The 25627-nt window shown below is 44.6% G+C and overlaps 1 protein-coding gene across 1 annotated transcript; it reads right to left on the reverse strand.

Moving 5' to 3' along the window:
* Positions 1-289: 289 nt before the first annotated feature.
* On the reverse strand, positions 290-15813 carry CACNG1 (calcium voltage-gated channel auxiliary subunit gamma 1). The gene is made up of 4 exons (XM_044981799.1): positions 15573-15813; positions 6996-7070; positions 4046-4183; positions 290-529 (listed from the first exon to the last, which is right to left on the reverse strand). The coding sequence occupies exons 1-4, from the start codon at positions 15811-15813 to the stop codon at positions 303-305; spliced, it is 681 nt and encodes a 226-aa protein (XP_044837734.1). The 3' UTR covers positions 290-302.
* Between the last annotated feature and the right edge of the window lie 9814 nt (positions 15814-25627).

Consider the following 25627-nt stretch of genomic DNA (forward strand, 5'->3'; position numbering starts at 1 on the left):
CTCACTTTCCCTCAGCTGCATTTGCAGACTGCACTCCTAAATTGCCAATGACTTCTCCCAGCATTCGGCGGATTGAGGGTACAAACTGAGTAACCCAAGTTGCTGATCTTCATGCTTTTTAAAAAACAAACAACCCAACAAACAATAATTAGTACTGAACTTCCCTTTGGTTCAATAACCTGGTTTTAACTAAGGACACTTTTGTCTTCATATTCCACCATCTTGACACTTAAAAAAAAATGTATCAATTCTTTTATAGCACTTTCCGGTATGGCGTAAGCAGTGAGCCTAGATGAAGGCATTTAGTGCTCTGGTTCTGCGTCCATACAAGACTCCCACGGATTCTGTGGGAAGCGAGGCAAGGAGATTAGCAGAAGAGCGATCCCACAGATGAAGAGCAGGACGAAGGAGGCGCAGGCACAGGCAAAAGACCATGAATAATAGTATTCTATCCAGATAGTCTCCTTGCTGTCAATCATCCTTTTCACAGACTGTCTCATGACTTCAACAGAGATGATCATGCACAGGCCTGGAGAAATAAGAGAGGGGTGAGCTGGAGAGCAGGGGTTTCAATCCTTATTGCTTTCATTCTTACCTGACCTCTCTGCCTGCCTTTCTGGTTACCAGGGGAGGCTCCAGGCATCAGCACGCCAAGCGCGTGCTTGGGGCGGCAAGCCACAGGGGGCGCTCTGCCGGTTGCCGCGTGGGCGGCAGGCAGGTTGCCTTCGGCGGCATGCCTGTGGAGGGTCCACTGGTCCCGCGGCTTTGGCGGACCTCCCGCAGGTGTGCCGCCAAATCCACGGGACCGGGAACCTCCCCCAGGCAAGCCGCTGAAGGCAGCCTGCCTGCCGTGCTTGGGGCGGCAAAATACCTAGAGCCGCCCCTGCTGGTTACAAGACTATGCAGTGAAGTTCATAGATGATTCATAGGTTTTAAGCATCAATAGGATCACCTAATCAAACCTCTTGCATAACAGGCCATAGAACTTTACCCAATGATTCCTGTGTCATTCCCACTGACTTTTTGTTAAACTACAGTGTGTCTTTTAGAAAGATCTCCACTCTGGACTGAAGAACTCCAAGGGACAGAGAACTTACCACATCCATCGGGACGCAGATCTAAGGGTTAATTAATCCTCACAGTAAAAATGTGCACTTCCACTTTGAATTTTTCTAACTTCAAAGGCCAGTCCCTGTGGCTCTGGTTATGCCGTTGTCTGCTAGACTAAGAGCCCTTGGAGTATGACATATCTGCTCCCCGTTTAGATATGGACTGTAATCAAGCCACCTTTTGAGCTGTAAGGCACAAGAAGTGCCATTGCAACAGGGACCAATAGTCTTGCCAGTTTGGCACCCGAATTTGGACAATGATTTATAACTGCACTTGAAATAACATTTTATATTTAGGCAGCTTTGAAAATCTCAGTCTCACTTTTAAGGAGAAACAAAAAGTCCTCTGGGCGGGTGTTGGGTAAGGCTAAACATGGCTGGGAATGATCGAAGCCACAAAGTGCTTCATGAAGCTGTGAATGTAAAGTAGGGCTTCTTGAAAAGTGACGAAAACACTGTATAATTCACTCTTTCTGCTCTGCATTTCAACAGCAGGCAAAACAGTGGAATTAAAACCATGCATTTGGTCACCAAAGCATTCTTTGGGAATTGTCTGTTATAAAGCCTGTATCACTGTACTACCTAAGTACCATTATGGTATTTAACAGGCAAGAGAGGGGTGGGTTGAAAAGACAGTGCTGGCCACAGTGAAAATTCAGCCATCATGTTTTTTTGAGATGTCTTCATAATCCAAGGCTTGAATCAGATGACCTTTGATTCGTGCCTTGTGTGACACTGGTGCCAGCTCAAGCCAACGCCTCCAAGCCTCAACTGAACACTGACAAATGCAGAGCTGGAAACTAGTCTGGCTCACCTGTGTGTTTGTTTTTCTAAAATAGATGTTAAGTTTGTAAGAATGTGTTTAGTGTTTAGACTTTATGAAATGTCGTTAGGATATTGCATGTAGTAATCTCACTTAGAACATCTGTCCCCCATGTTAGAAGTGAGATCTGTAACTGGGTAACGCACCAGAAACAAGCATTAACTAATGTAAAATGCTGGCTTCCTACAAAAAGAGACCCATTGAAACCAAATGAGCCATTGTGAAACATCAGAGGACAAAAGACTTCGTTGATTGCTTCCCCCACACCCATGAAGCAGAGACATGCATGGGGATTCATTCCATCAGCTTGAACTCTGGGGGAAGGGAATTAAAATCCCTAACAGGGAGAAACTTTAGCTTTATGCTGATTAGGCTCTGAGGGTCAAGAATTACTAAGCATAAGCAAAAGATCCCCAGTGCTTGGCCTGAATTAGCCCTAAGGATATTGAGCTTGCTTATTATAGAAGCGCCTATTACCTTTTGGAACCTAAGCCTAAACCTTATTTGTGTGTGTGTGTTTAATTGCTTTAACCTTGTCAATAACTCTCATTTCTTTTTCTTAGTTAATCAGTCTTTAATTCACTTCTTATAGGATTGGCTACAAGCATTATCTTTGGTGTAAGATTTAGAGTTTAATTGATCTGGGATAAGTGACTGGTCCTTTGGGACTGGGAGTAACCTGAATATTGTTGTGATTGTTGGGGTCAGGGCCCATCTGTCACAGAGTCAGGTTGGAGTATCCAAGGTGTGCCCTGCTTCCTAAGGCTCTGCCCTGAGATTGGTACTCACACACCTGAGCCACTCCCGACAGCTTGACACTGGGGTAGTCTTGGCAGGATTCACATGCCACAGGTCAACTGGATTTATAGATCATAACCAGGATCTGTTAAAAGTTTAAACTTGATATCGAGAGTTTGAAAGGTTGAAGATTAGACACAACGAGTGAACCACAGTCAGATGATGGGCTTGACAGAAAAGACCTTGAAAAGTTATGTAAGGAGAGGGGAACATCCCATAAAACGAAAACTCCATTTCAGGAGCTGAGACTTTTACTCATAAATGCTGGCCAGGTGGAACCTGAGCACCTTTCTGCCTGGGTTGCCAAAGGGGAAAACATGCCATTGGAACTGGCCCAATTGCTGTACCGGGCAGCCCAAGAAGAACATGAGCTCCAGAGACTGATGGTGGAATTGTGGATCAGGGAGACCGAAAAAAAACAAAAAAAAAACCGCTGAGGAGTTTGAGTTGAGAGCCCACCAAAGACTCATGGAACAATTAGCTGCAGTCAAAGCCAATGAGGCAGCTGAAGAGAGGCATCAAGGACATAAAGGGGGTGTTGTCTAAAGACCCGGTTTTAGTCAGCCCTGATTTCAGCGAACCCTTTGTGCTGAACACTGATGCTTCTAACACTGGGCTAGGGCAGTGCTAATGCAGGATGGGGTGGGAGACAAGAGTCCCCTCCCCCATTGCCTCCTGGAGTAAAACAGTGACCCTCTCTGTCACCAAGCAGGAATGCTGTGACAGTCTGGGCGGTTAAGCAGCTGAAGCCTTATTTATATAATAAACAAATGTAAGGTTCTAACGGACTCCCTGCTAATATGGTTGCACTGAGATAAATGGACCAGTCACACACTGCAGGAGTATGGCATGGAAATAATCCACTTCAAGGGAAAAGAAAATGTAGTGCAGATGCCTTATCAAGCACAGGGGAATCAAGAAGCGTATTCAGGATCATCAGTGACACTCCTTCCTACATCAGCTTTGCGCTGAAGATGTGACACTGGTGGTCAATGTCTCCTGGACAGATATATGTCCCTAGAATCTCCCACATATCCCTTCTATACAGCAGGGTCTAACACTGAATATTTTAGAAATGCCCATTTTTTTACAGGTGATTCTACAGATACACTCACACAGAATAGCCTCCCAGAGCTGACTCTTGTTTGTCAGGCAAATTTTCAGAGCTCAGTAACGTAAGTTCAGTTTATGGAATGATCTGTTTTTCCGCTGCAAGGAGATGAATGCAGCCTTCATGGCATCCCGCTCTCTATCACACTCATTGCCCCAAGATCTAAGTGCATTCGTCTCTTTTAAGGCTCACCAAATGGCCTACCTGCAAAGGTGTAGAACATCGACGCTGGCTTCAGGAGATAATCCATCTTTTTCCTAAAGGATAAGAGGATGCAGATTGTTCCAATGATCGCAAAGCCCACACTGAAGATGGCAATGGCTGCAGCTGAAATGCTGTACTCTGCCGAGGCAAAACAGAGGGAGAGACAGATGAATGTGTGTGACTTCCTGCATTCTCCCACCCGCCACAGCGCCTCTGCAATGGGATCAGTTCAGCAAAGGAAAGAAACAAGTTAAAATAGAAACAGCTGCTCTTTCCTTGCTGCAGATAAGTGGCCCAAGAGAACTAGGTATTTCTAGCACAGAAAAAGTGTGGTGAGCTATGGGTCTTGGTCATGCCCCTGGTGAAGTCAGTGGGAGCAGAAGCAAGACCCAACAGGATAGGGACAAAGACGCTTTCTAAATGCTCCATGTAGAAAAAAGCAAATGACACACACAGTGACATAATAGAAACTCTAGGCCTGGTCCTCACTTGACTAGGCCGCACCCTCACAAGCAGTTACATTGTCTTCCTTGGGCCTAATGGGATTACAAACGGGTCAGAAGTTTGCAGGATCAGGGCACTTTTCTGTTTGTACTCACAATTCCCACCCAGCACTCTGATGAAATAAGTGAGCATAAGAATATGTTGCCGTAATTATTATTTCTTTGTATTGCAGTAGCGCTGACCAGCCCCAGTCCTGGGCCCAGACCCCACTGTGCTAGTAGCCGTACAAACACATTTTGCCTCGGACATGAGCACACGAGACCTCATGTTTTGTTTGAAGATTTGCCATCACTTCCTAAAACCGTCCCCTGCAAATGTTTAAACAGAGTTGGCTTGGAGGTAGACTCTGGAGGACAAGAGCCCAGAAGTAGCTTAATATAGGGCAATAAATTGTCAAGACCAACTTTTTAGTTTATTAGATTTCCTCCCATACAGGTTTTATCAGACAGGGTAGAGATTTGGTCTTAAATCTTGAGAAGTGTTTCACTCCATTATTCTATCTAGATTTTCCTTAAAAAAAAAAGGGGGGCAAATAGCAAGCAATGCTATTTTTATTATACATGTTTATTATAGTAGCGCCTATAGGCTCCACCTGTCATCAGGGCCACGCAGTGTTAGGCAATGTACAAACATATATTAAGAGACAGTTTTCTGCCCCAGAGGTTCAACAGCTAAATAGGCAAGACAGGCAAAGGGGAAACAGGTGTAGGGGTGTGTGTGTGTGTGTGTGTGTGTGTGTGTGTGTGTGTGTGTGTGTGTAATGACTTACCCAGGATCACACAGCAACATCCTCTCCTCATCCTGCAAAACAAAGTTTTCCAGCTCTGTGAAAATCTAGCTTCTCGAGAGCATGGGAATAAACTCGCTCCAAAGGTGTTCCAGCCGGCCAAGTTCAGCTATGTGTAAGATGATTCACCCAGCCAAAACACAATTCAATATCTGAAGGGGGAGGGGGGGAGTTGCCAGTTGAATAATTCAGATCTTCACTTACATATTGCATTAGTTTTCAGATGTGTTTAATATTTAACATGTGTAGCCAGGCATGAAACATAGCACTGCTTGGTGCTATTTGCCTTCCATGATATTTTTTAAAATTGTCTTCTAAGCAAAATCATGAAGAATCTTTCTGCCTTTTACTAATTGGCTCCCATAGAAATGTAGCTATTTTTGTAGTAGGCCAAAGCATCTTGCTTTTTGTTCTCATTGCTTTTTCATACTCCTTGTTCTATTGGCATTTTCTTTAAAAAAAAAAATTCTCTGTGTTATCTGCTCTGTGTTTGAACTGCCTGAAAGAGTTAGTTGCATTTTAGGAACCTTTTGTGGTGGTTTAGGCTTTTTCCTTCTTGTCAAAGAAAAGACGTTTTTCACAAATTTCTTCTGAAGTGACTAATAATGTAATGGAGACATTTTTCAGATCAGATGGATGGATATAATAGCGTATAAATGGCCAACAAAAGCAGGTAGTTCAGATATTTGTTCTTTATTCCACTCTGAGTATCATTTAAAATTCACAATCTTCCCGGTGTCTGGGGGAAATTGCATCTTTAGAAAAAATGTGCTGCAGGGTTTTCCATCATGTTTATTTACAGCGGAAGCAAAGCAGACGGTTTAATATGTGAAATGCAATCATCATCTAGTTTACTCCACACTGAAATATGTTGTATAGCAAAATGTAAGGAGATCTGTCCTTAGTAAGAGAGCCATGCACTTCAGACTAATGCTAAAAATATGGTTTTAGAAGGACTGATTAGAAAGGGTCTAAATTGTCTGTGAGATGCAGATAGTTTTCTGCATGCAAGCAGAGTAAACACTATCTGGTCAGATTTCAGATGTGGGTATCTTTGCTGGAAGTCTGTGTCCTATATCTTTCTTTCTTTGAGTGCCTGTCACATTATAGTAATAGCAAAGACCCCACTGGACTACATGGAGCCTCAGGTACCTCTCCCTCATTGGAGTCAAAACTCTGCTTGGGGTTGGAATTTTGTTTATTTCTTTATTTAGATTTTATGAATATCCTTTGGTGTTGCTGTTGTTTAGAGATAGGAGGGAGTGTCAGTGTTCTGAGTACCATACATACGGTGGAAAGGCTTTGGGGGTTTCCAAATTGGCCCTTAGATGTATAATGCCAGTTTCATGTGCCTAAGGAACAATTTGAGCAGAAACCAAGGATGGGAGATAGAAACCGTAAGAAAGGGCTGCTGTTTGAAAATTGGTCTCCCCAGGAATCTGGTGCCTCGGCTGGCCCAGAGCATCGATTAATGGGATAAGAAGCCCATCTCAGTGACCACTGCCTGTTCTAACTCCCTGTACAATCAATAGGTGTTTCCCCATTGACTTCAATGGCACCAGGATTGGGCCCTAAATCTGGTGAAACCCTTTACATTAGTTCCTATATACACCCAGTTCATGTCATGCCAGTAAAGAGTTCGTCCAAGCAAATTCTTACCTTTTTGGGTGGTTCTTTCAAATATCTCTGTGCTCTGTCCTGGAGAGAAGTGTTTGAAGTAGGAACAGTTACGGTCTGAACAAGAACAAAGGAGACTATCAGTTGCTAAGTATAACTGAGTTTAAGAAGCCAAAATTAGGGAAATAAAATTTTCTTTTACATTAGTGGAACTGAAAAATTCAAATGGTTTTGGGTAGAGATTAATAGGACCTTAATCCCGAACTTGCTGCAGATGTGTCCAGTTTGCAGTTCATCTAAGAACAAACCTGGCAATGAGAGGCTTTAAACAGGGATTTATGCCCTGATCCAGCAAAGTACTTAAACATGTGCTTCATGTGGCTTCAGTGGGCCTTGAGCCTATGCTTCCGTTTTTAGAGAATACTCCTCATCCATGCCAGTCAAAAAACCCCCTAACAACACAAACTCATTGCCTGGAAACGTCCTGCTGGTGGTTTCAAATTCCCTTGACCTCTCCGCAAGCAGCTAATATAACACAATAGAATGTTAATCGATATGCAAGTCCCCATCGGTTTTCAGATCAGTCCTGATGTCACTTAGTGCAGCCTCGGAACGTTCTGCGGCGTATTACACACAAGGAATTGTGGCAAGAATCAAGAAAAGGGAATGGAACTTGGATTTCCTGAAACCTGGTAGCCAAGTGCATGAAGAGGTGCTAAGCTTTAGCCAGTCTGTAGTCTGATCTGTGTACATTATATTTACTATGCATGGCAAGCCCTGCTGGCAAAGCAGCCACCGAGGTACTTGGGACTAGGGTTGCCAACTTTGGTTGGCTGAATTCCTGGAGGTTCCATCACATGACATTATCTTTAATTAAAGATTAATTTTTAATTCCTGGAAACTCCAGGACAATCCTGGAAGGTTGGCAACCCTAGACAGGACATGCTTTTGAGTTCACCTCCTCTCACACCAAGATGAATGTCTACTGACTTCGCCAACTTCCCCGGGGTTGCACATGTGTAGAGGAGAGGAGACATTGGCATAGAGTCTTTTATGTCTGAGCAGGTGAATGGATGCTGCCCGAAAGGCAGCCGGCTACGTACACAGAGATAGAGCAATCACAAGGCTGTCGTCGGGCACAACCTCTGACACGGTTCCCAAAGAAAGCGCGGCCCGTGGAGCCAACCTTTCTGTTTTAAGAAGGAATTACAGAAAACCCTTTCCTTCCATCAGCAGCCAGTGCAGATTCCTGTCTCCTCACTGCCCCATGCTGGGGCATTTCCTGAGACTGGCACCCCCTGGCTGGCTTTGCATGTTCCCCTCCTCTCCTCTCTGCCATTGCCAGCTCACCCCCTCCAGAATGGCATCCTTCCTTCTTTCCCTGCCTAATGCTCTCTCCGCCAAGCCAAGGAGCTGCATGGGACGTTACACCTCTCTGAGGAGCTGGGGCTAAAGTGAGGAAAGTAATGGGGGATGCAGCTCCCTCTCCTCTGCTAAAATCAGAGGGGGTTCCCTCCCCCTGCCCGGCTTCGTTAGAAGAGTCCCCCCACCCCAGCTTCCCCTCTGACTTGGCTGGGAGTGTAAGAGATCCCTCTCCTGCTTCAGACTCTTTGCCACTGGTGTTGATGGGTTTAGCTGCCTTCTTGCCATTCCTGGCAGTTAAGACAAGTAGTGAGACTAGAGGGAAGCATTCGCTGCCTCGGTAGTGTCTGGAATCGATGAGGTTTTGCAGCCTGGAATCCTTTTACAGTTCAGTGAAGCTTCACTGTCTATTGAAACGCAATGAAGCCAGTGGAATTTTCGTAGAACAGAGCAGGGTCCCACTGTCCCGGGCTTCCCTGGGCTATTCTACTGGTGTCACAAACAGCTATTCTGTGGTGCAATGCTTGTGAACAAAGATTGGGGGCTCAGGATGGAAAGCATCTCTCTGTGCGTGCAAAAACCAATGTTTTCAGCCTCTGGAGTGAGTGCGAGAGGAGGGGTCAGTTGGAATGATGCCCACTGACATTAAGCTTTGCCAGCTGTACCATTTGGAGGGTGTTTAGCATTTATTTATAACTCATTTAATTGAGGTCTTGACAAGTACATATAGCTGAAAGAACATCCCCTTGACAAGAATTTGGATGGAAGTTGTGTAATCAACAAGATCCTGCTGACATAGCCAACTGGGACCGTAAAGTGTCTGGTTGTGCTTTGCTAATAGCCAGCAGATACTTTGGAGAGACTATGGTCAACCCTGTCTTTACAGACTGTATTAAAAATCTCACATTTACTGCACCATGAGGTTATATTTGCCATAGTAAAACTGGGGAATACTGCCAAGACGGCAGGGAATTTGGTCATAATTTGTAGAACAAATAATGGAGGATGGAAGAAGTTGGAAAGAAAAGACTATGAAGTCAGTGGGTTGTGAGGCCACTAATCTTACTGCAGCACCCTCAAAATTTCAGCCAATGGTAGCCAGACACGACTGAGGCAGTGCAAACCCCTGGTGTAGATGCACAAAGCCATTAGTGCAGTGTGAATCCTGGGTAAGCATCTCTGATGCAGTTTATGGCTTTAGCTGTCTACACTAGGGTTTTGTTCTGGAGCCACTACATCAGAGTCCGGGCATGACTGGCTGGAGGCAGAGCAACCCCCCAGTGTTTGTAAAGTGCGGTGTATATTTAAAGAGCTAATTTTAATGGTAATAAGATGCCATAAGATTGCACTTTATCAACCCAGTTCTTTTCATGTCTCCTACAGCGTAAATGGCATATTCTGGAGTTGTTGTTACAAGAACGGTATTTATTTGCTTTCCAATAGCAGATCAGACAGTTACAGAGCAGCATGCATAACCCACTAATGAGCATGGGCTCATTAGCTGAAGTTTCCTCTGTGAGGTAGTTATTTTATTATATATTTTTTATAAACTGATATTTATTCTGTCTCTCCGCTTCTGCTCATTTACTTGCCTTTTATCACTGGAAAAGATTTGAGCAAACATGTCTCGACTCAAACACTAGTGACTGTGTTTTGTGTTTAAGCTGCTGCATACTGAGAGGCTAAAACTGCAAGTGATGCACACGAGAGAACAAAGTGTCTCCAAGCAATCAGGATTGGGGTGGCTAGCGTGGGGCAGATGCATCCCTTTGACGGTGAGCGTATGGTGGTTGAGAATATGTATCAATGCTGCTCCATGCTGGGGAGATGGAGACTGGTGTCAGGATCCTTTGATCCCTGTGACAGAGGGCAGGGGAAGCCAAGACAAAATGGAGATGCTTAGTCTTTAAGACATTGGTTTTGCTTTTAACTAGTCTCCAGAAAAGGTGTTGGCAATAGAGAAACCTGGTTTGTGCTGATTAATGCAAAACCATCCATGAACTGATCAGGGGCAAGGGCCACAGCTTTGCATGTATCACAGGAAATTGGCTGGATGTCACTGCCGTGCTGGTTTTGGAGCAGTTTGTTCAGCTAGCATGAAGCTAAGATGGATCAGCAGGGAGATGCTGTTTGCACATGAAATGCAGCAGGAGCTCTCCCACTGCAACACTGGATCTGGTACATGGACTTATTCTCTCAGGGTATGTCTACACTGGAGCTGGAGGTGTAATTTCCATCTCAGGCAGAAATACCCACAATAGCGCTCACAAAGTTAGTGCACTAAAAATAGTGGCATAAGCCCAGCTGTCTGGGGGTAGGGTGGACTCGCTGTCTTAAGTACATTCCTGGGTTTCAGAGGGGATTGTACTCGGGGTGGCTCTCATGCTGCTGTGGCTGGCCTGCTATTTTTAGTGCATTAGTTCAATTGGAACTACTTCAGGTATGTCTAGCCTACCGCCAGCTCCAGCGTAGATGTCCCCTGTTTACACTGCTGCCGCCCCACTGAATACAAGTAGCAAACCTTAAACACAAGTAAACATTCTACCCTGGGAGTATTGGGTTAATTTTGGTGGAATCAATATGCACCAAGGAGTCATGTCTCCCTGAGCTTCTGGCATGAGAGGAGGGGTCCTTTTACTAATTTTGCTCAAATTAAAACAGCGGGATTGCGCAGCAATTATCTCTCCTGTCATAATAAAAATGCTTCAGCACATCATTTAAACTGCTCTGCTCTAGTCCCAGAAATATCTTTATCAACACAGTCCCCTGTTATTCAACCGAACTGAGCCACTTCCATCCTTTACAGTCCCCCTCATGAATTAAAAAACACCTCATTTGTGCTGCACTCTATTTACATAATGGGGATTTAAAATGGATTTCACAATAGATGAAAGCTTTGCAGAATCCTTGGTTTTTCTCTACCCCTAATTGCGGCATCTCTGCCATGAAGTTACCCTGTTGAGCTAGTAAAAAAACTATCAATGAGCTGTGAATAGCTTTACTTTAGGAGAGGTTCTCAAACGTATTCATAGCATGGTCCACAACATAACAGAGCCTCTTGTGGACACCTCCCTTCCCATTCATGGTCACCCAGCCCAGCTCCCCTTGCATTCATGATCACTGGACTTAACTCCCCTTCCATTCATGATTTTTCTGGATCTTCTTTGCTGCCATTCGTGATTGCCTGGACACCTCCACTATCATTCAGGATCACTGGGTTTAACTTCCTTCCCACTCATGATTGCCTAGAGCACTTCACCTCCCATTCATAACTGCCCAGCCTACCTCCACTACTGTCCATGATTGCATGCACCACTTCCCCTCCTTTTCACAATCACAGAACATCCTGTGGCCACTACAGCAATTGCCTACATGGAAAAGTAAAGTTAGGACAATATTGAATGTATTCCTGGCTTCCTCTATATAATTTACCATCTGGAAACTAGAAACAGGAGACAGCGTTGTGTTTCCAGCCAGCTTTTCATAGACCACTGTTTGGCCACCAGTGCTTTAAGGGACATGCTCTATCTCTATTTCTTCAGGTCCCCTAACACTTTTTCTCACCATGCTCCTGACCATGAGAGAGAGGGAGAATCACTAGTTTATTTCTGAAGAAGGCAAGAAAATGGCTATGGAGAAGTATGAAAACCTCCTTGGGACCCTGGTCCCTTTCCTGTGCTCATGAACAAACCGCCCATTTACCATACAGCCCCACAGAGTTGCTCTTTGTGCTCATTGCAAAATCAACATGGGCTTCTGCGTTGTTTGATAGGAATCCAATGGAAGATGCTAACGGCATTTTACATTGCGGCTGTGTTCTGACTTACATGCGGTAGTTTGTGGTTTAGTATCGTGGTAGCCATGCTTGAGTTGATGCTGAGATCACTTCCCAGCAGACCCCTTACTTTGGGTATCCTGCACCCATCATGATCCAGTCAACTCCTGTAAACTAAACTGGGTAGGGCCTGGTGAGCCCTGGAATATTCCTGTTTATGTGTCTGTCTAATCTCAGCAAAACCAGATGAACTAGCAGGGGCAAATGATAGAGAAGCCAACAGTGATTTAGAGCTGCTGGAAGGAATAAGTTGGGTCACCCGTGAATCAGGAGGCCCCCTCTCTCCCCTGCAGCCACGTGATGTATTCCTCCCAAATTCTGGCCATCCTTGGCTAGTGACCAACAAAACCATGCACCTGTGTACCCGGATATCTCCAACTGCTCTGAATGTGATCCATCAGCACGCTATATCAATGTCTGGAATGTCTAACCTCCCTGGAAATGCAGGTTTGAATACTGTCAGAGTGACCCTTTGTCCTTCTGAAGTAGATAAATTAAACTCCATGAGATACGGCCTTTCACAGGGGTCCTTCACAACACAGACAGACCAAAACCATGGCTCCACACACTTCCCGACCCTTGGCTCTGAACTCAGTGGCTTGAGCCCATCTCTACAGCTCTCTGAAAGGCGTAAAAATAATCGTTCTTTGCACTTGTGTAGCATCTTCTAGGTGAGGTGAGGCCTGTTATCCTGCTTTTACAGATAAGGTGCTGAGGCACAAGATGTAGTTTAAGTGACTTGTTCACGTTCAAACAGGAATTTCTTACCAGACCTAGGACTCCTGACTCAATTTTGTAGATTCATCCATTATGATAATCTACTCTGCCTCCTGCATAACCAGGCCATGGAATTTTGCCAAGTGAGTCCTAATCAAGTATACCTGTTAGAAAGCTATCCAATCTGGATTTATAGTCTCCAAGCAGTGGAGGCCCCACCACATCCTTATGCAAGATGTCCCAATGGTTAATTATCCACACTTAAAAATGATTACTTAGGAGTAGTCTGATTTTGTCTAGCCTCAGCTTTGAGCCACTGGATCTTGTTATTCTCTGTAGCAGTTTCCTGAGCCCTTTCCAATTTGTCAATAACCTTTAAATGTGTGGCTAAAATGTAAATCTCTCTGCCTTAAACCATAAGACTACAAGTTCGAAGTTGCCCACTGTATTCTATGAAGTGCTAAGCTCAACAAGCAATAAACAATAGAAACAATGCTATCCCACTTCTCCCTGAGTAGGGCTGGGTAGGTAACTATTAACCAAGTGGTAAATAACAGTCATGTTTCAAATGATGGTGGTAGCATATGATTTTCAGAAAAACAGATTTACATACATACAGGTCAGCTACTCAACCTTTGTTTTTTGTTTCATTCGCCTTTCTTGACTAATCCAAGTCTGACAACCTTTGCTGGCATTTCTCCTCAGATGTGTGAAATCATTACAACAAGGAGTGCCATTCTGGAGCAGCGTAGTCTAGCAGCGAGAGTGGAGTACTGAAAGCTAGGACCTCTGAGTTCTTTTCCAAGCTCTGCCATGGACTCTTAGCATGGCTGGTCTTGGGCCAGCCTTTGACCCCTCTGGTGCCTCAGTTTCCCTAATGTAAAAACGGGGATAATAGTATCTACCTAACTGCAGAGATGCGAGCATTTAATTAGTGGCTGTAAAGGGCTCTTTTAGAACTTCCGATGACACACATGAAAGAATTCCGTGTTATTGACTATAATGGTTTTGAAACTGAATTTCATCAAATCCCAGGAGTATCTGTCAAGCCCTTTAAAAGTATGCCCACCTATCCAATATCTAAAGGTCAGCTCTGTTGCAGTCAAGCTGCTCCGCAGAGGCCTTCAGCTCACTGTCTCCATAATTACCCATTTGTTTACGCTGCACTTTAAGAAGCCAGCGCAGAGGGCGTGGATAGCACAGCTATGAGATGTCCAGGCAAGCACATGCTGATGTCTGTCAAAGATATCTAACACTTTTGTGCTGTATAGATGATGAATCTGTTTTATTGAGACAGCTGGATATTTACGAGTTTTAAATTTATCCAACAATGTTAATTATTTCTCCCAATCTGTCTGTCTCCCCCTTAAACATAAAGCTTCTGACATGCAGAGAAAATGCTATAGCTGAGGTTACTAGCTATAGTAGAATGTATTTATTATATTAATTAGAAATGGGGCTAAGTGAAACCTCCAAATTCAAACGCCCCCAAATGTGGTGGAAAGTCAGATCTGAATTCAGATCTGAATGCTGTGGATCAGCCTCTTTGTCTAATACTAAATAGTTTAGCCAGATAGATTGAGAATCATCACTATACAATTTCATAGCAAATTTACAAATATATTAAAATCTAACTTTCACTTCAACCAGGGGTGGTCATCAAAATGGAATCCTGTTATTCAGGGGAATTTCTGACTAGGAAATAATCCAATTTGCCATTAGCCTCTTGAAATTAGAAAAGTCAGGAAAGGGGTATTAGCACATATTGCATGAATGCAGCAGACTTTGCAATCAGCAGAAATGTAATACAACTTCTCAGGAATCATGCTAATGTAATGCTCTTCCAGGAAACCAGTGAGGGGTGCAGCCTACCAGCCTTCCTGTTGATTTCAGTGTGACTACTCAGAATATGTAACTACACAGTATGAAGAAAGGTGTCCGATTAGACTTCTTTCGTCACAACCACAGAGCGCATTTGCTTTCTGTCACTGTATGAAATTTAAGGAGACCTCGTAAGTCACTGATAGATTATTTCTCACTTAATTTACAGCATTTTTGGCACTTGGAGAAATATACCATCGCATGCAGTTCCACACTGTCCTAAGTAAAACTAGTTATGAAGAGTAGCTTTTGAATTACTTAAGATCTTTCAAGAACAAGCGGCTCTGGCATAGCTCTCTGAACTACAAACTCCATCTAGAAACCAGATATTGGCCCCACTCAGTAATCCTCACTCAGGCAAAACGCCCTGTGGACTCAATGGAAGTTTTGCCTGAGTAAGGCCTTGCATAGTCATTGCAGGGTTGTAGATGTCAGCAAAACATCGGTGGGAAAATATCCTTCTCCCTGATTTCTCTCTGTGACTTTTGCCTTCTCCTGTCTGGTCCCCTTGATGCCACCCTCTATCTTTGCTGTACTGAAAGAGCTGAAGAGTAGTGTATTAAATCTGCTTACAGATATATACGGTGGCAGGGCATCATGCATTTAGGGTAAGGCCTCGATGAAATGTGACAGTGAGGAGTATTTTCAGACTAATATGAAAACCAGATCAACGTGTTGAATCTTGTAAGATAAAGTGCCATGGAAACAAGAACCATATTGATTTCTGCATGTTTTTTTACTTCCTAAAAAATGTCACTAAGAATAGCCTGACATTTTCTCCCATGCATTTTCAGGGTGTAAATGGAATGAATGCAAGCACGTACCTCCTGTCAGAGTTATCACCCCACAGCTCCTCTCTTTGGTAGCTTTGTCTTGGATGTAAAACTGTTTGGTGCAGAGCCGCCATAGCCCGAAGTGAGCAGCCTCACAGGTGGAATTGTAATGCTCCACTCTGTGGCTCAGCACTGCCCAGTGATCTGTCACCACAGCTGCAAACATTAAGGAGATGCCAACTAAAATAACAGAGAAAGTCAGCCGGATTTTCAGTGCTTTGCCTTCATCCATGGCTGGACTGCACTGGAGTGCGTAGGGCAGACTCTTTCAGGTGATTACTGCCCTGTCGAGTTTGCTTTGCCTACTTGAAGGAATGCTGCAAGTTCTTCAAATGGTCTTCAAAGTCTTGGCGTGTCTAAGCGTTTTCAAATGTCAACCGTGTGATGCAAAAGTAGAGCAGGTTGTGGGCTGGGCTGGACAGCTGGCCACATGTACAGCTGTTGAGATCTATCAGGAGACTGGGTGACTAGACCTGTGAGTGAGGATTCTATTAATGCACATAATGAATAAACTAACTGATGCAGCTCGGGTTACAAGCTCATCCCTGCTGGGTTTGTGCAGCAAGTTCCATAAGCCAACTAAGAGCAAAGCTAGTTCAGTGTCATTAATACTCACGGCCGCGAGACCACTCAAGACCTGGCCAGGAGCCGTGACTGGTGTAAGTGTTAACTTTTCTGTTATAATGGAAAAGCGTTTGTCTTTGTAATAAAGATGGGCGTGAACCCACTTTTATTCCAAAGAACCCATTATTGGTTCTAACACTATCCTCCTATACACCCTGAAGCTGGGCTTTTTCAAAGGTCCAAACGCCCCAAACTTTGGTGGAGCTGGATTTGTCTCTGATTCCAGAACAGATTTTTGTGATTCAGGTTCTTCTCCAGTATGGAAGCACAGTGCCCGCTACCTACCTGACCTACTGAAAACATTACTCGTTAGCGGCGAACACTTGGCTTAGGTATTCATCACCCAAAATTAACAATCAGCCATGAGTGGCAAGGACAGGAATCTGACCTAGGGTTTTCTTCAGCAGCACTGACACAGGCTGAAAGAGAACCTCTTGACCATTCAGCAAGTGCTGGAGTGGGGAAAATGCTTTTCCACAGCGGAACAGTTTTTCTGTTTTTCTAGGCTCGCCTCCCGCATGACCATAACTAAAAGAGCTGGCGTGTGGCCTGCTCAGTAGCAGCTGGCATGCTGCTATACATATCTGGCAAATAGGTGGCTGGATCTGGGATTGTCAGCAGGCCATAAATGCTTGTTTTGTGGAGGTGCCTGAGCCTTGTGCTCTGCTCTGCAGCATCACGCTTTGTCTCCTACCGAGGCAGTTGTGTGGTAGATTTTTATTAAGCTTTGTATGGCACTGAAAATGGAGTAGAGAGCAGCAGTCTGCTTCTTGCAGAGAAGGGAAGTATAATGAGCCTAGTGAGGCAGAATCCCCACCTCCCACACTGATTTGTTCTTCTGCTGTTGAAACACGTCCCTGTCCTAAAACTATAACTGGCGATTACGGTACTTCGCCCTCTGCGATGGGGTATACAAACCCCATACTGGGCAACACAAGTGAATGAGCTAACGTGGGCTCAGGTGGCCCTGCTCCCTCACATCTGTGAGAGATGTCAGAATTGGAGGAAGGAACTTCAGAGGGAGAAACGCAGCTCAGCTGAGGGCAGACCAGGAAGGAGAGCAGACCTTCAGTCCTCAGCTCCTGGAAAGAGAGCCAGCAGAAGACAGAAACTCCTCAGATCACCACTGTCCAGAAGAGATGAAGGAAGGGTGGGTGAGCCAGCTGGCCAGCCAGCTAGCTGGATGCTGACTCCCCCTGAAAGGGGACTATACCTCTCTATTTACCTGTGAACTCTGTTTAGGGCCACAGCCCAACGAGAAATCCTGAAGAAAGCTTTGGGATGATTCATTTGTGGTGTTTCCTCTTTTGTTCTGTTTTTTTTTTTTTACAACCCTGGATGGGGTGGAGTTTCCAGGGCCCAGTCAGAGGGCTGAGCCTCAGAGGACTTGAACTGGTGTGGGAAAACCACTTGGACATCACAAAGCAGAGGCCTTGCTGAGTGCTGGGGTCCCACCCAGAGTGTGCGGGGGAGAGGAGGAGTCCCAGGGAAAGAACTCTGGGGTCACCTCAGATAGCAAAATTCCAAAGCGCTGCACAAACACTGTACGTGAATTAAGCTTTGCAGCACTATGTCTGAGGTAGGTAAGTAGAGTTTGCCAGCATTTCTGGATCAAAAAGTTTTCTTTGTCAAAAAATGACCTTTAAAAACAACAACAACAACAACAACACATTTTTCACAAAAAATTGGTGCAAGTTTTCATTTTTTTCACAAATGTTTTTGTAGCATAAAAAATATTTTCAATTTTCAACTAAGAACGCTGAGGGAGAATCTGTACCTAATTTAATCCAGATGGAGCCTCTACTATCAACTGTGGTTCACACTTACTGTACGTCATAGGACCCCCATGCTATGGAAAGGTGCTGGGGGGGCGGGGAAGATGCCAGTGGGAAGATATGGGGCTGTTACAGAGCCAATGGGGGGCTAGAGGACCCTGGAGACAAGTGGAAGGTCCAGGGTCTCTTTGCAGACAACCCTGACCTCTCAGGGAACCCTTGGCCCCTCCATGGATTTTGTGGATAGTCTGAGTTGGGGGGCTTGGAGCCCTCCCCTGTCAGAATAGTCTAGAATAAATCCTTGAGGGCAATCTTTTGGGGTTCCCCATCCATGCATTCCACAATCCAGGGCTCTGCATTGTGTAAGGAAGCCAAGTGGATGAACTTTAACAAAGTTTGGCAAAAGAGTGGTTTGGATTAAAGCACTCACAGCGTGGTATATTCTTAGAGGGCTAGTGAGGATTAGCATCTACAGAGCCGTTCCTTGGGTAGGGCGAATCAGGGCGACTGTTTGGGGACCCCCACTGGCTGGTGTGATTGGTTGGCACAATCGGTCCTGGAAGAGATGAATCCGTCACTTCCACCCTGGGCCCCGCGCTCCCCTAGCAACGGCCCTGAGCATCTAGAGTAGCATCCATCAACTTCATCCATCCATGTCCATTCCAAATTGTTCTGTTGTTCAGTTTTATTACAGTGGTTCCAGCAATACTTCAATTGTCAAGGCTGAGTTAGCAAATCTCTTATCAGCCCTAATTTTGTGGGTTTTAATATTTCAGGTGTTTCAAGTCACACATGGCGAAGATGAGATCTGCAGTTTGCCTGCCTGGCTGGAAAGTTTCATTTAATATTTTAGACCAGTAAACCTGTTAAATTAATTGGACCTGGTTCCTTTTTTCTTTCTTTCTCTCTCTCTCTTTTTTAAGTGTCAAATGTATTTAAAGAGACATTGTCAAGAAGTTTGGAGCTGTATCCAAACCAATAGCTGTCCTTCTATTTAACTTCAGTGGTCTTTGGATCAGGCCCTTAGTTCCCAATTTTTAGACTGTCTTTAAAAAGAAAGACATTTTGCAAGTCCTCACAGGTTAGAAATGTTGACCAGGCATTTTACATGCAAACAAACTTAAGGGGTTTTAAAATTCCTTTGCAGTGCTGGCAACCTAGATGACAAAAAAAGCATGAGCTTTGGGCTAGTGCATGAAAATCATCAGTTTAAACTGACTCCAGATGGAAAATGAAACGTGGAGTCTAGTTTCACTAGCCAAGTTGACTCCAGTGCAAAAGTAAAAAACTAGTAAAAAGCAAAATACACACACACACACACACACACACACACACACACCCTGTCTATCTATATACAGAGAGAGAGAGAGATCTTAAGGCATTAGCAGAAACACAAATCAGGAAATTTGCTTAAAACTATTATTTGTTTGTATATGTATTGGTCCCCAGTCAGGATTGGGGACCAATTTTCTCCATAAAGAGGAAGGATTGTCCACCATTCTAGGACATGAGAGACCCGAGTTCAAGTCTCAGTTCTGCCACAGATTTCCTGGGTGACCTTGAGCAAGTCACTTAGCTGCTCTGTGCCTCAATACCTCATCGGTAAGGGGATAATAGCACTGCCCTACCTCACCAGGGTATTGTGAGGATAAATGCATTAAAGATTGTGAGGGGCTCAGATACTAAAGTAATGGGGCCTGTAAAGTACCTAAGACAGACAGCTTGTGCTCACCAATATACACGTGCACCATAAGAGACAGTCCATGCCTCAAAGAGTCTTCACTCTTAATAGACATAACAGAGAAAAGAGATGAAGCGACTTGCCCTTTGACTGCAGATCGGTGGCAGAGTTGGGACTAGCACTCAGGTCTCTTGACAGCCCGTCCAATAACCTACCCACTGGACCACACTGTCTCTCTGATTATTTTTAGCTGGCGATGTGTACTGTTAAGCTTGAAAACTCACCATTGAGCAGGTGCAGCCCTATGATTGTATTTTGAGGAATCGACTCCTGGCCCCACTGAAGTTGGCGGCAAATCTCCCAGCGTAGCCAGGAGGAACAATCCCATCCCATTCTCTTGGAGACTTTGCAGGATCACAAAAATAATTCCATGAGGCTGTCAATGCAAAGCTACAGAGGCCGCTGTGGAGATGACATTACAATTACAATGTCAAACTGATGATGGTGACAATGCCTGCATGTCAAAACGTTGGTAAAAAATGTCAATGGGAATCTGTAAATACCATGTTACCATGTCAAGATAATGTCAAAACTATTTCAATACTGGTTTGTGAACACCATGTTACAATGTCAAAATAAAGGTAAAACAGTGTCAGTTCAAGTCAGCGGTGACGGGTTTGGAGAAATGAGTCCAGGGCAAAATGAAGTGTGGGGGAGAGAAAATATATTTAAAATGTTATGAAACAAAACAATTGTAACCTGGAGATCTGTATGTGGCGACTGGATAATAATGATTGTTAATAATATCATGAATCCACATATTTCAAAATGCTTCATAAGCGTTAATTAATTCTTGCAATAAAATTGTACGGTGGAGTAGTAAATTACTGTAAGCTCATTGGGGCAGGGACAGTTCTTTCTCTGTGTTTGTACAGCACCTAGCACCGTGGGGCTCTGGTCCATGTCTGGGGCTCCTGGGTGCTATGGTAACACAACTAAATAATAATATATTGTTCCTTTTTTGGAGCAACTGAAACGCACAATGAGTAAATGCCAAACCTGAAACTAGACCCTCAGAAGAGCCAGTTCCATTCTGTGACCATTAGACGGCACCTCCTTGTTAAAGTGGATCAGTTCAATAGCTCGTCATGGTATTGGCCCTTTACTGTTCAGGAGGGAATTCTCTTAGGGCAAGTCTACCCTACAGCACTACAGAACTGAGTTTTCATTTAAGAGGTCTACTTAGCAGCGTGTCAGATCGAGCACCCTGACTCAATGTAAAGTGCTCAGGCAAGCTCAGAAATGTCAGTGCTAAACTTCTACAACGAAGCAGGCGTGTTCAACAAACCAGTTCCTGTCTTTCTGGTTCAGGATAGGAAACTCCTGGTGCTTACCAATGGAGATGATTGAACTAAATGCTTGTTGTTTATATGCTATGAAGCAGGAGAGTGAAATACTGCCCTTCTGTCCCTAGCTTTTACAGGATAGTGGACACAATCGTCTGGTAAGTCTTTTCCATCACTAGCTCTTATCTCATGTGCGCCGCCGCCTTTTTGTTTTCTGATGGCTGCCTGTGATCCCTGTTTGGGGTTAGACATCTTTGGAATGTTCATGGTTCACCTTTGGTACTTGCACGCAGTTGTTGAGACCTGCCATTAGCTTTGCTAATACGGTGCACTGAGGTTTGAATGGCTAATGTCAGTAAAGCGCTTTGGTTCAGTGAATGAATGTGCAACACGGGGAAAATTTTGAAGAGACAAATCACTTCCCACATGCTGGTTTGCAGTGTGGTATTGCAGGGCTTTAGCCTATGGCTCAAATCCAGCAGACCACAGGGAAGAGAAAATATGCTGCAGACCACATTCACATCAGGTTTGCACTCCCTTTTGTCAGCACAAACCCCTGTCCAGTGTAGTATATAGGAATAGGCAAGTGTCTCTTTAAATAGGTTAAAAGAACGAAGAGTACTTGTGGTATCTTAGAGACTAACACATTTATTTGGGCATAAGCTTTCATGGGCTACAGCCCACTTCGTCAGATGCATGCAGTGGAAAATACTGTAGGGAGATATATATATACACAGAGAACATGAAAAAATAGGTGTTGCCATACCAGCTATAACAAGACTAAGCAATTAAGGTGAGCTATTATCAGCAGGAGAAATTTTTTTTTTTCTAGTGATAATCAGGATGGCCCATTTCCAACAGTTAACAAGAAGGTGTGAGTAACAGTGTGTGTGGGGGGAAATTAGCCTGGGGAAATAGTTTTACTTTGTGTAATGACCCAGCCACTCCCAGTCTTTGTTCAAGCCTAATTTAAGGGTGTCCAGTTTGCACATTAATTCCAATTCAGCAGTTTCTCGTTGGAGTCTGAATTCTCTAGTGGTGCTCACGGCGTTGTGTTCTAGAAGTAGCCAGAAGCCAACCAGAGTAGCAGTGTGTTTATGTAACAAGGCCTTGCCTGTTGTGATTGTTCAGTGAATGCAATTATTTGGACTCCATTGTGCCCATGTGGTTCCTACTTACTGTGTTGTGTAAAGAGCAAAACACACAACAGGGAGGAAATTGTAATGCCATATATAGTCTCAACTTCACTTCCTCTGGGTGCTGGGTAATTAGAGGCCAGTGCAGCCCCTAAAGTGGGGCCAGCACTGGCCTAGAAGGGGGCACAGCCAGAATGTACAAGTACCGCCCTGATTTAACACTTCAGCCTCAGTGGCTCCTACTATAAATTCCCCAGTAGAAAGTCCATGGAGGGAAGCTCAAAGGAAGGTAGCAAAGGGCACTACCATGTGTATTTTCCTGGGGCAGAAGCCCCTGAGTGCAAGGGACCTCTCTGGTGCAGCAGCTGTTACATGTTGCCTCTCTGCACCAGCTTTAATGATTCTGGCCCTGTTTACGTCAGTGTAAAACAGCCTGCAATGAGCCCTTGATGACCGGTTCGCTCTAGCATTATCTCCAAGAGCATTTGCTTTTCCTGTAAAGGACCTTGGGAATCTCCCCAGAGACCCTACTTGCAAGTGGCTAAAAATCCTTGAATTTCAATTTCGAAGGAGAATAACATTCAAGGGGACAAGAAAGTCCTGAGAACAACCCAACAGCTCAGCTGCAACACCCATCAAAGGCGACTCCTACACTGAGCAGCTTCAAATGCCTAAGGAATCTGTCAGGAGACCAAAACGGCTGCGATGGGAATATCAGGCATAGTCTGGCAATCGGGATCCTTTCCAGTATAGTATGAGTCAGTCAGAGGGAGGGGGATTACCAGCCCCTAATGCAATCTCATGATGACTGTTTTTGGAGAAGGTGCTGATTTGAGTCTGACACCCCACCCCAAGGAAAATTTCATGTTGACTAAGAGTACTGGCTTGACAGCCCTGGATACTGAAGCTCCTTATCTAGCCATAGAAGCGGTACAGCCTGGTGCTGCACGCAGCCGAAACAAGGTGCTCACGCCTCCAGCCAAGTGGGCGAAGGTGGGAGTTCATCCTGCGTGACCCGTTACATCCTTGGCCCGTGTGCCAGGACTGCAAAGGAGGGGACCAGTTTGGGTTTGATCTTCAACAGCTCCTAATTGAGTCAGTGGGAGTTGCAGGTTTTCAATACCTGAAAATGAGGGCCTAGCTATCTCCTAGCAGGTGCTGGAGGTGGGAGATCTGGTTTCTTCTGTTGCGGCTCGGTCTCAGACTCATGGTGTGGCTTTGGGCCAGTCACTTCGTTTTTCTGCTTCCCCATCTGTGGAATGGGTATAATAGACCTCCTTATCTCACAGGCTGGTGACATAATTATTGCTTGCAAAGCACTTTGGGGTCTTCAGACAAAAGGTGCTATAGACGAGCAAACTGCTAGCAGGTACTGGCACTGTACAGCAGGACCCCATTAGCTCTCAAAGTGTCTGTACCAAAGGTAATGAAGCTGTCAGGTTCACAAGAGCCAGGGAAGCCTTTATTATTCCCATTGTGGCCCTTGCCAGGGATGGCCATGCATACACAATAAATTGCCCCCTAGCTGAAGAAATTGATGTTTCAAATGGCTGAACAACACTATATCTTTTGAGGCATAAAAATGGAATAATGTGTCACACACGGAGAGAAACGTTACAGCCGCTTGCATTTCTGTTGTTTTCTTAACAACGGACGTGAGTTTTCATGAAAGCAGAAAAGCCTAAAGGGAGCAGATTCTCAAACAGAAAAAGAATGCATTAAAAATTTAATGCCTTTTCTTTTGAAGTAGTCTCTTGTTAAATTTCACTAGACATCAGTTGATTTTATGAGCTTCATTTTTACTTTACTTTCTAGATGCTGGAAACTCCACAGGTCCTTCGCAAGTCGGGCGTACAGAAGTTAATGTGTGTTTGCACGTGCAGGCACAGCCACTGCACCCAAAACAGGCTTTCCGTTGCTGGGGAAGCAACCACTAGTGATCCTGCTTTAGTCTAATTGCAACTTGCCAGGACAGCAATGTTGTTAACTCATTAGTTATTTCTTCCAGCTGTAGTTGGCATTTGCTCCTCCTGCCAAGGATCAAGCTGTCTCCTCTCATTCAGCTGTTGCTGCCTTGATCGGTTTGAGATGGCTTGTCTAAAAGACACGGAACACCTCATACAGAAAGAAAGGGGAAATCCACTCATGAGGCAGAGGGTGTATGCAAGGCTGAAAGCACTAGCATTCTTGGTCAAATTCACCCCACCGGTCAAGAAGGTTTTAAAGAGCTCCTGTGGTCACAGACATCTCCAGCCCTCTACACCTGTGCAGATTGTCAGGCCTGGGGGGTGGCCTCTTTGAAAGGAGCCACTCTGGCTATTGGGGGGGGGGTGGAATCCAGAGGAGTGGGTTGCTTGTGAGGAACAACTTGGGAGTACTGTCAACCTGAGCCCTCTAAGGAAAGAAGATGGGTGGGATTGTTTATGTTATTGAAATACCCAGCACTAACTCTTGACTGGACCCCTAACCGAGCAGAGGGTCGGAGCTGAGACTTTCTGCACAGCCTGAAAGACTGTGTCCCCTCTTTTGTATAAGGGGAAGGGATTCTGGCCTTGGAACTACTTCCTTCCACACACACCCTGTGTCTTCCCCCTTAGATTTTAAAGTTACCTAGGGGTGACAGGCTTGCTGGCCTAAAATGCCTGGGTTTTTAGGTTCCTTTTTAAATTGAGTGTTTTCTATCACACCTGTTTGAAATGGAACCTCAGGCTGATTCTATTCCAATTCATCCCCAGTTGTGCACTGTGTGAGCATCTTATGAATGCAGAGACAGAACTGATTTCCGGAAAGCAGTTAACAAAAGGAAAATGACGGCACATCCTCCAGAAGGCTTTAGTATATAAACTATCGTTAAGTGGTTCTAGCGATCTCCTGTTGGCAAGTACCCACATTTAAAAATCAATAACACATGAAATATAAACATACTATTAATGAGGACCTGATGGGAAGCGCAGGGGGGTTTAATTAGTTGCACTTTAGCAGCTGTGTCTGTGAGACACACAATTATGTCTTTTTCCTTGAGAAAATGCTAAATGAGAGAGCTCCGGACCAAAAGCTGCATTCTTTTCTGCCTGGAAAATTCATTGTCTAGCCTTGTTCCCCTCTGGCATTTACACTTGTGGTTTTCCCAAGTGATAAAGGCCCTGATTCAGCATGTGCATAATAGAAATGCTGACTAGAGCCAGATCCTGCAACCCTCTCTTCTCATGAGCCACCTTTACTCATGCAAGAAACAAAGCAAGAAACAAAGCATTTTAATCAGGGAAATCATCCCTCTGGCCTGAATTCCTGCAGGAAGGAAGTTGCCGAGTCTAATCCGTCACATGTTGATGACGTTCCTCACTGCCACGGAGTGAGAATCATACTGAGTGTGCTGGGGACATGAAGGAGAATAACTAACGCTACTCTCTGGCAGGAAAGCCCCCTAGGGTCTGTTGGATCCAGGACACCTGTGTGACTTTCTCACGATTTTTTTTCTGTGTGT

This window comes from Mauremys mutica, chromosome 12 (assembly GCF_020497125.1).
Source record: "Mauremys mutica isolate MM-2020 ecotype Southern chromosome 12, ASM2049712v1, whole genome shotgun sequence".
Lineage (NCBI taxonomy): Eukaryota > Metazoa > Chordata > Testudines > Geoemydidae > Mauremys > Mauremys mutica.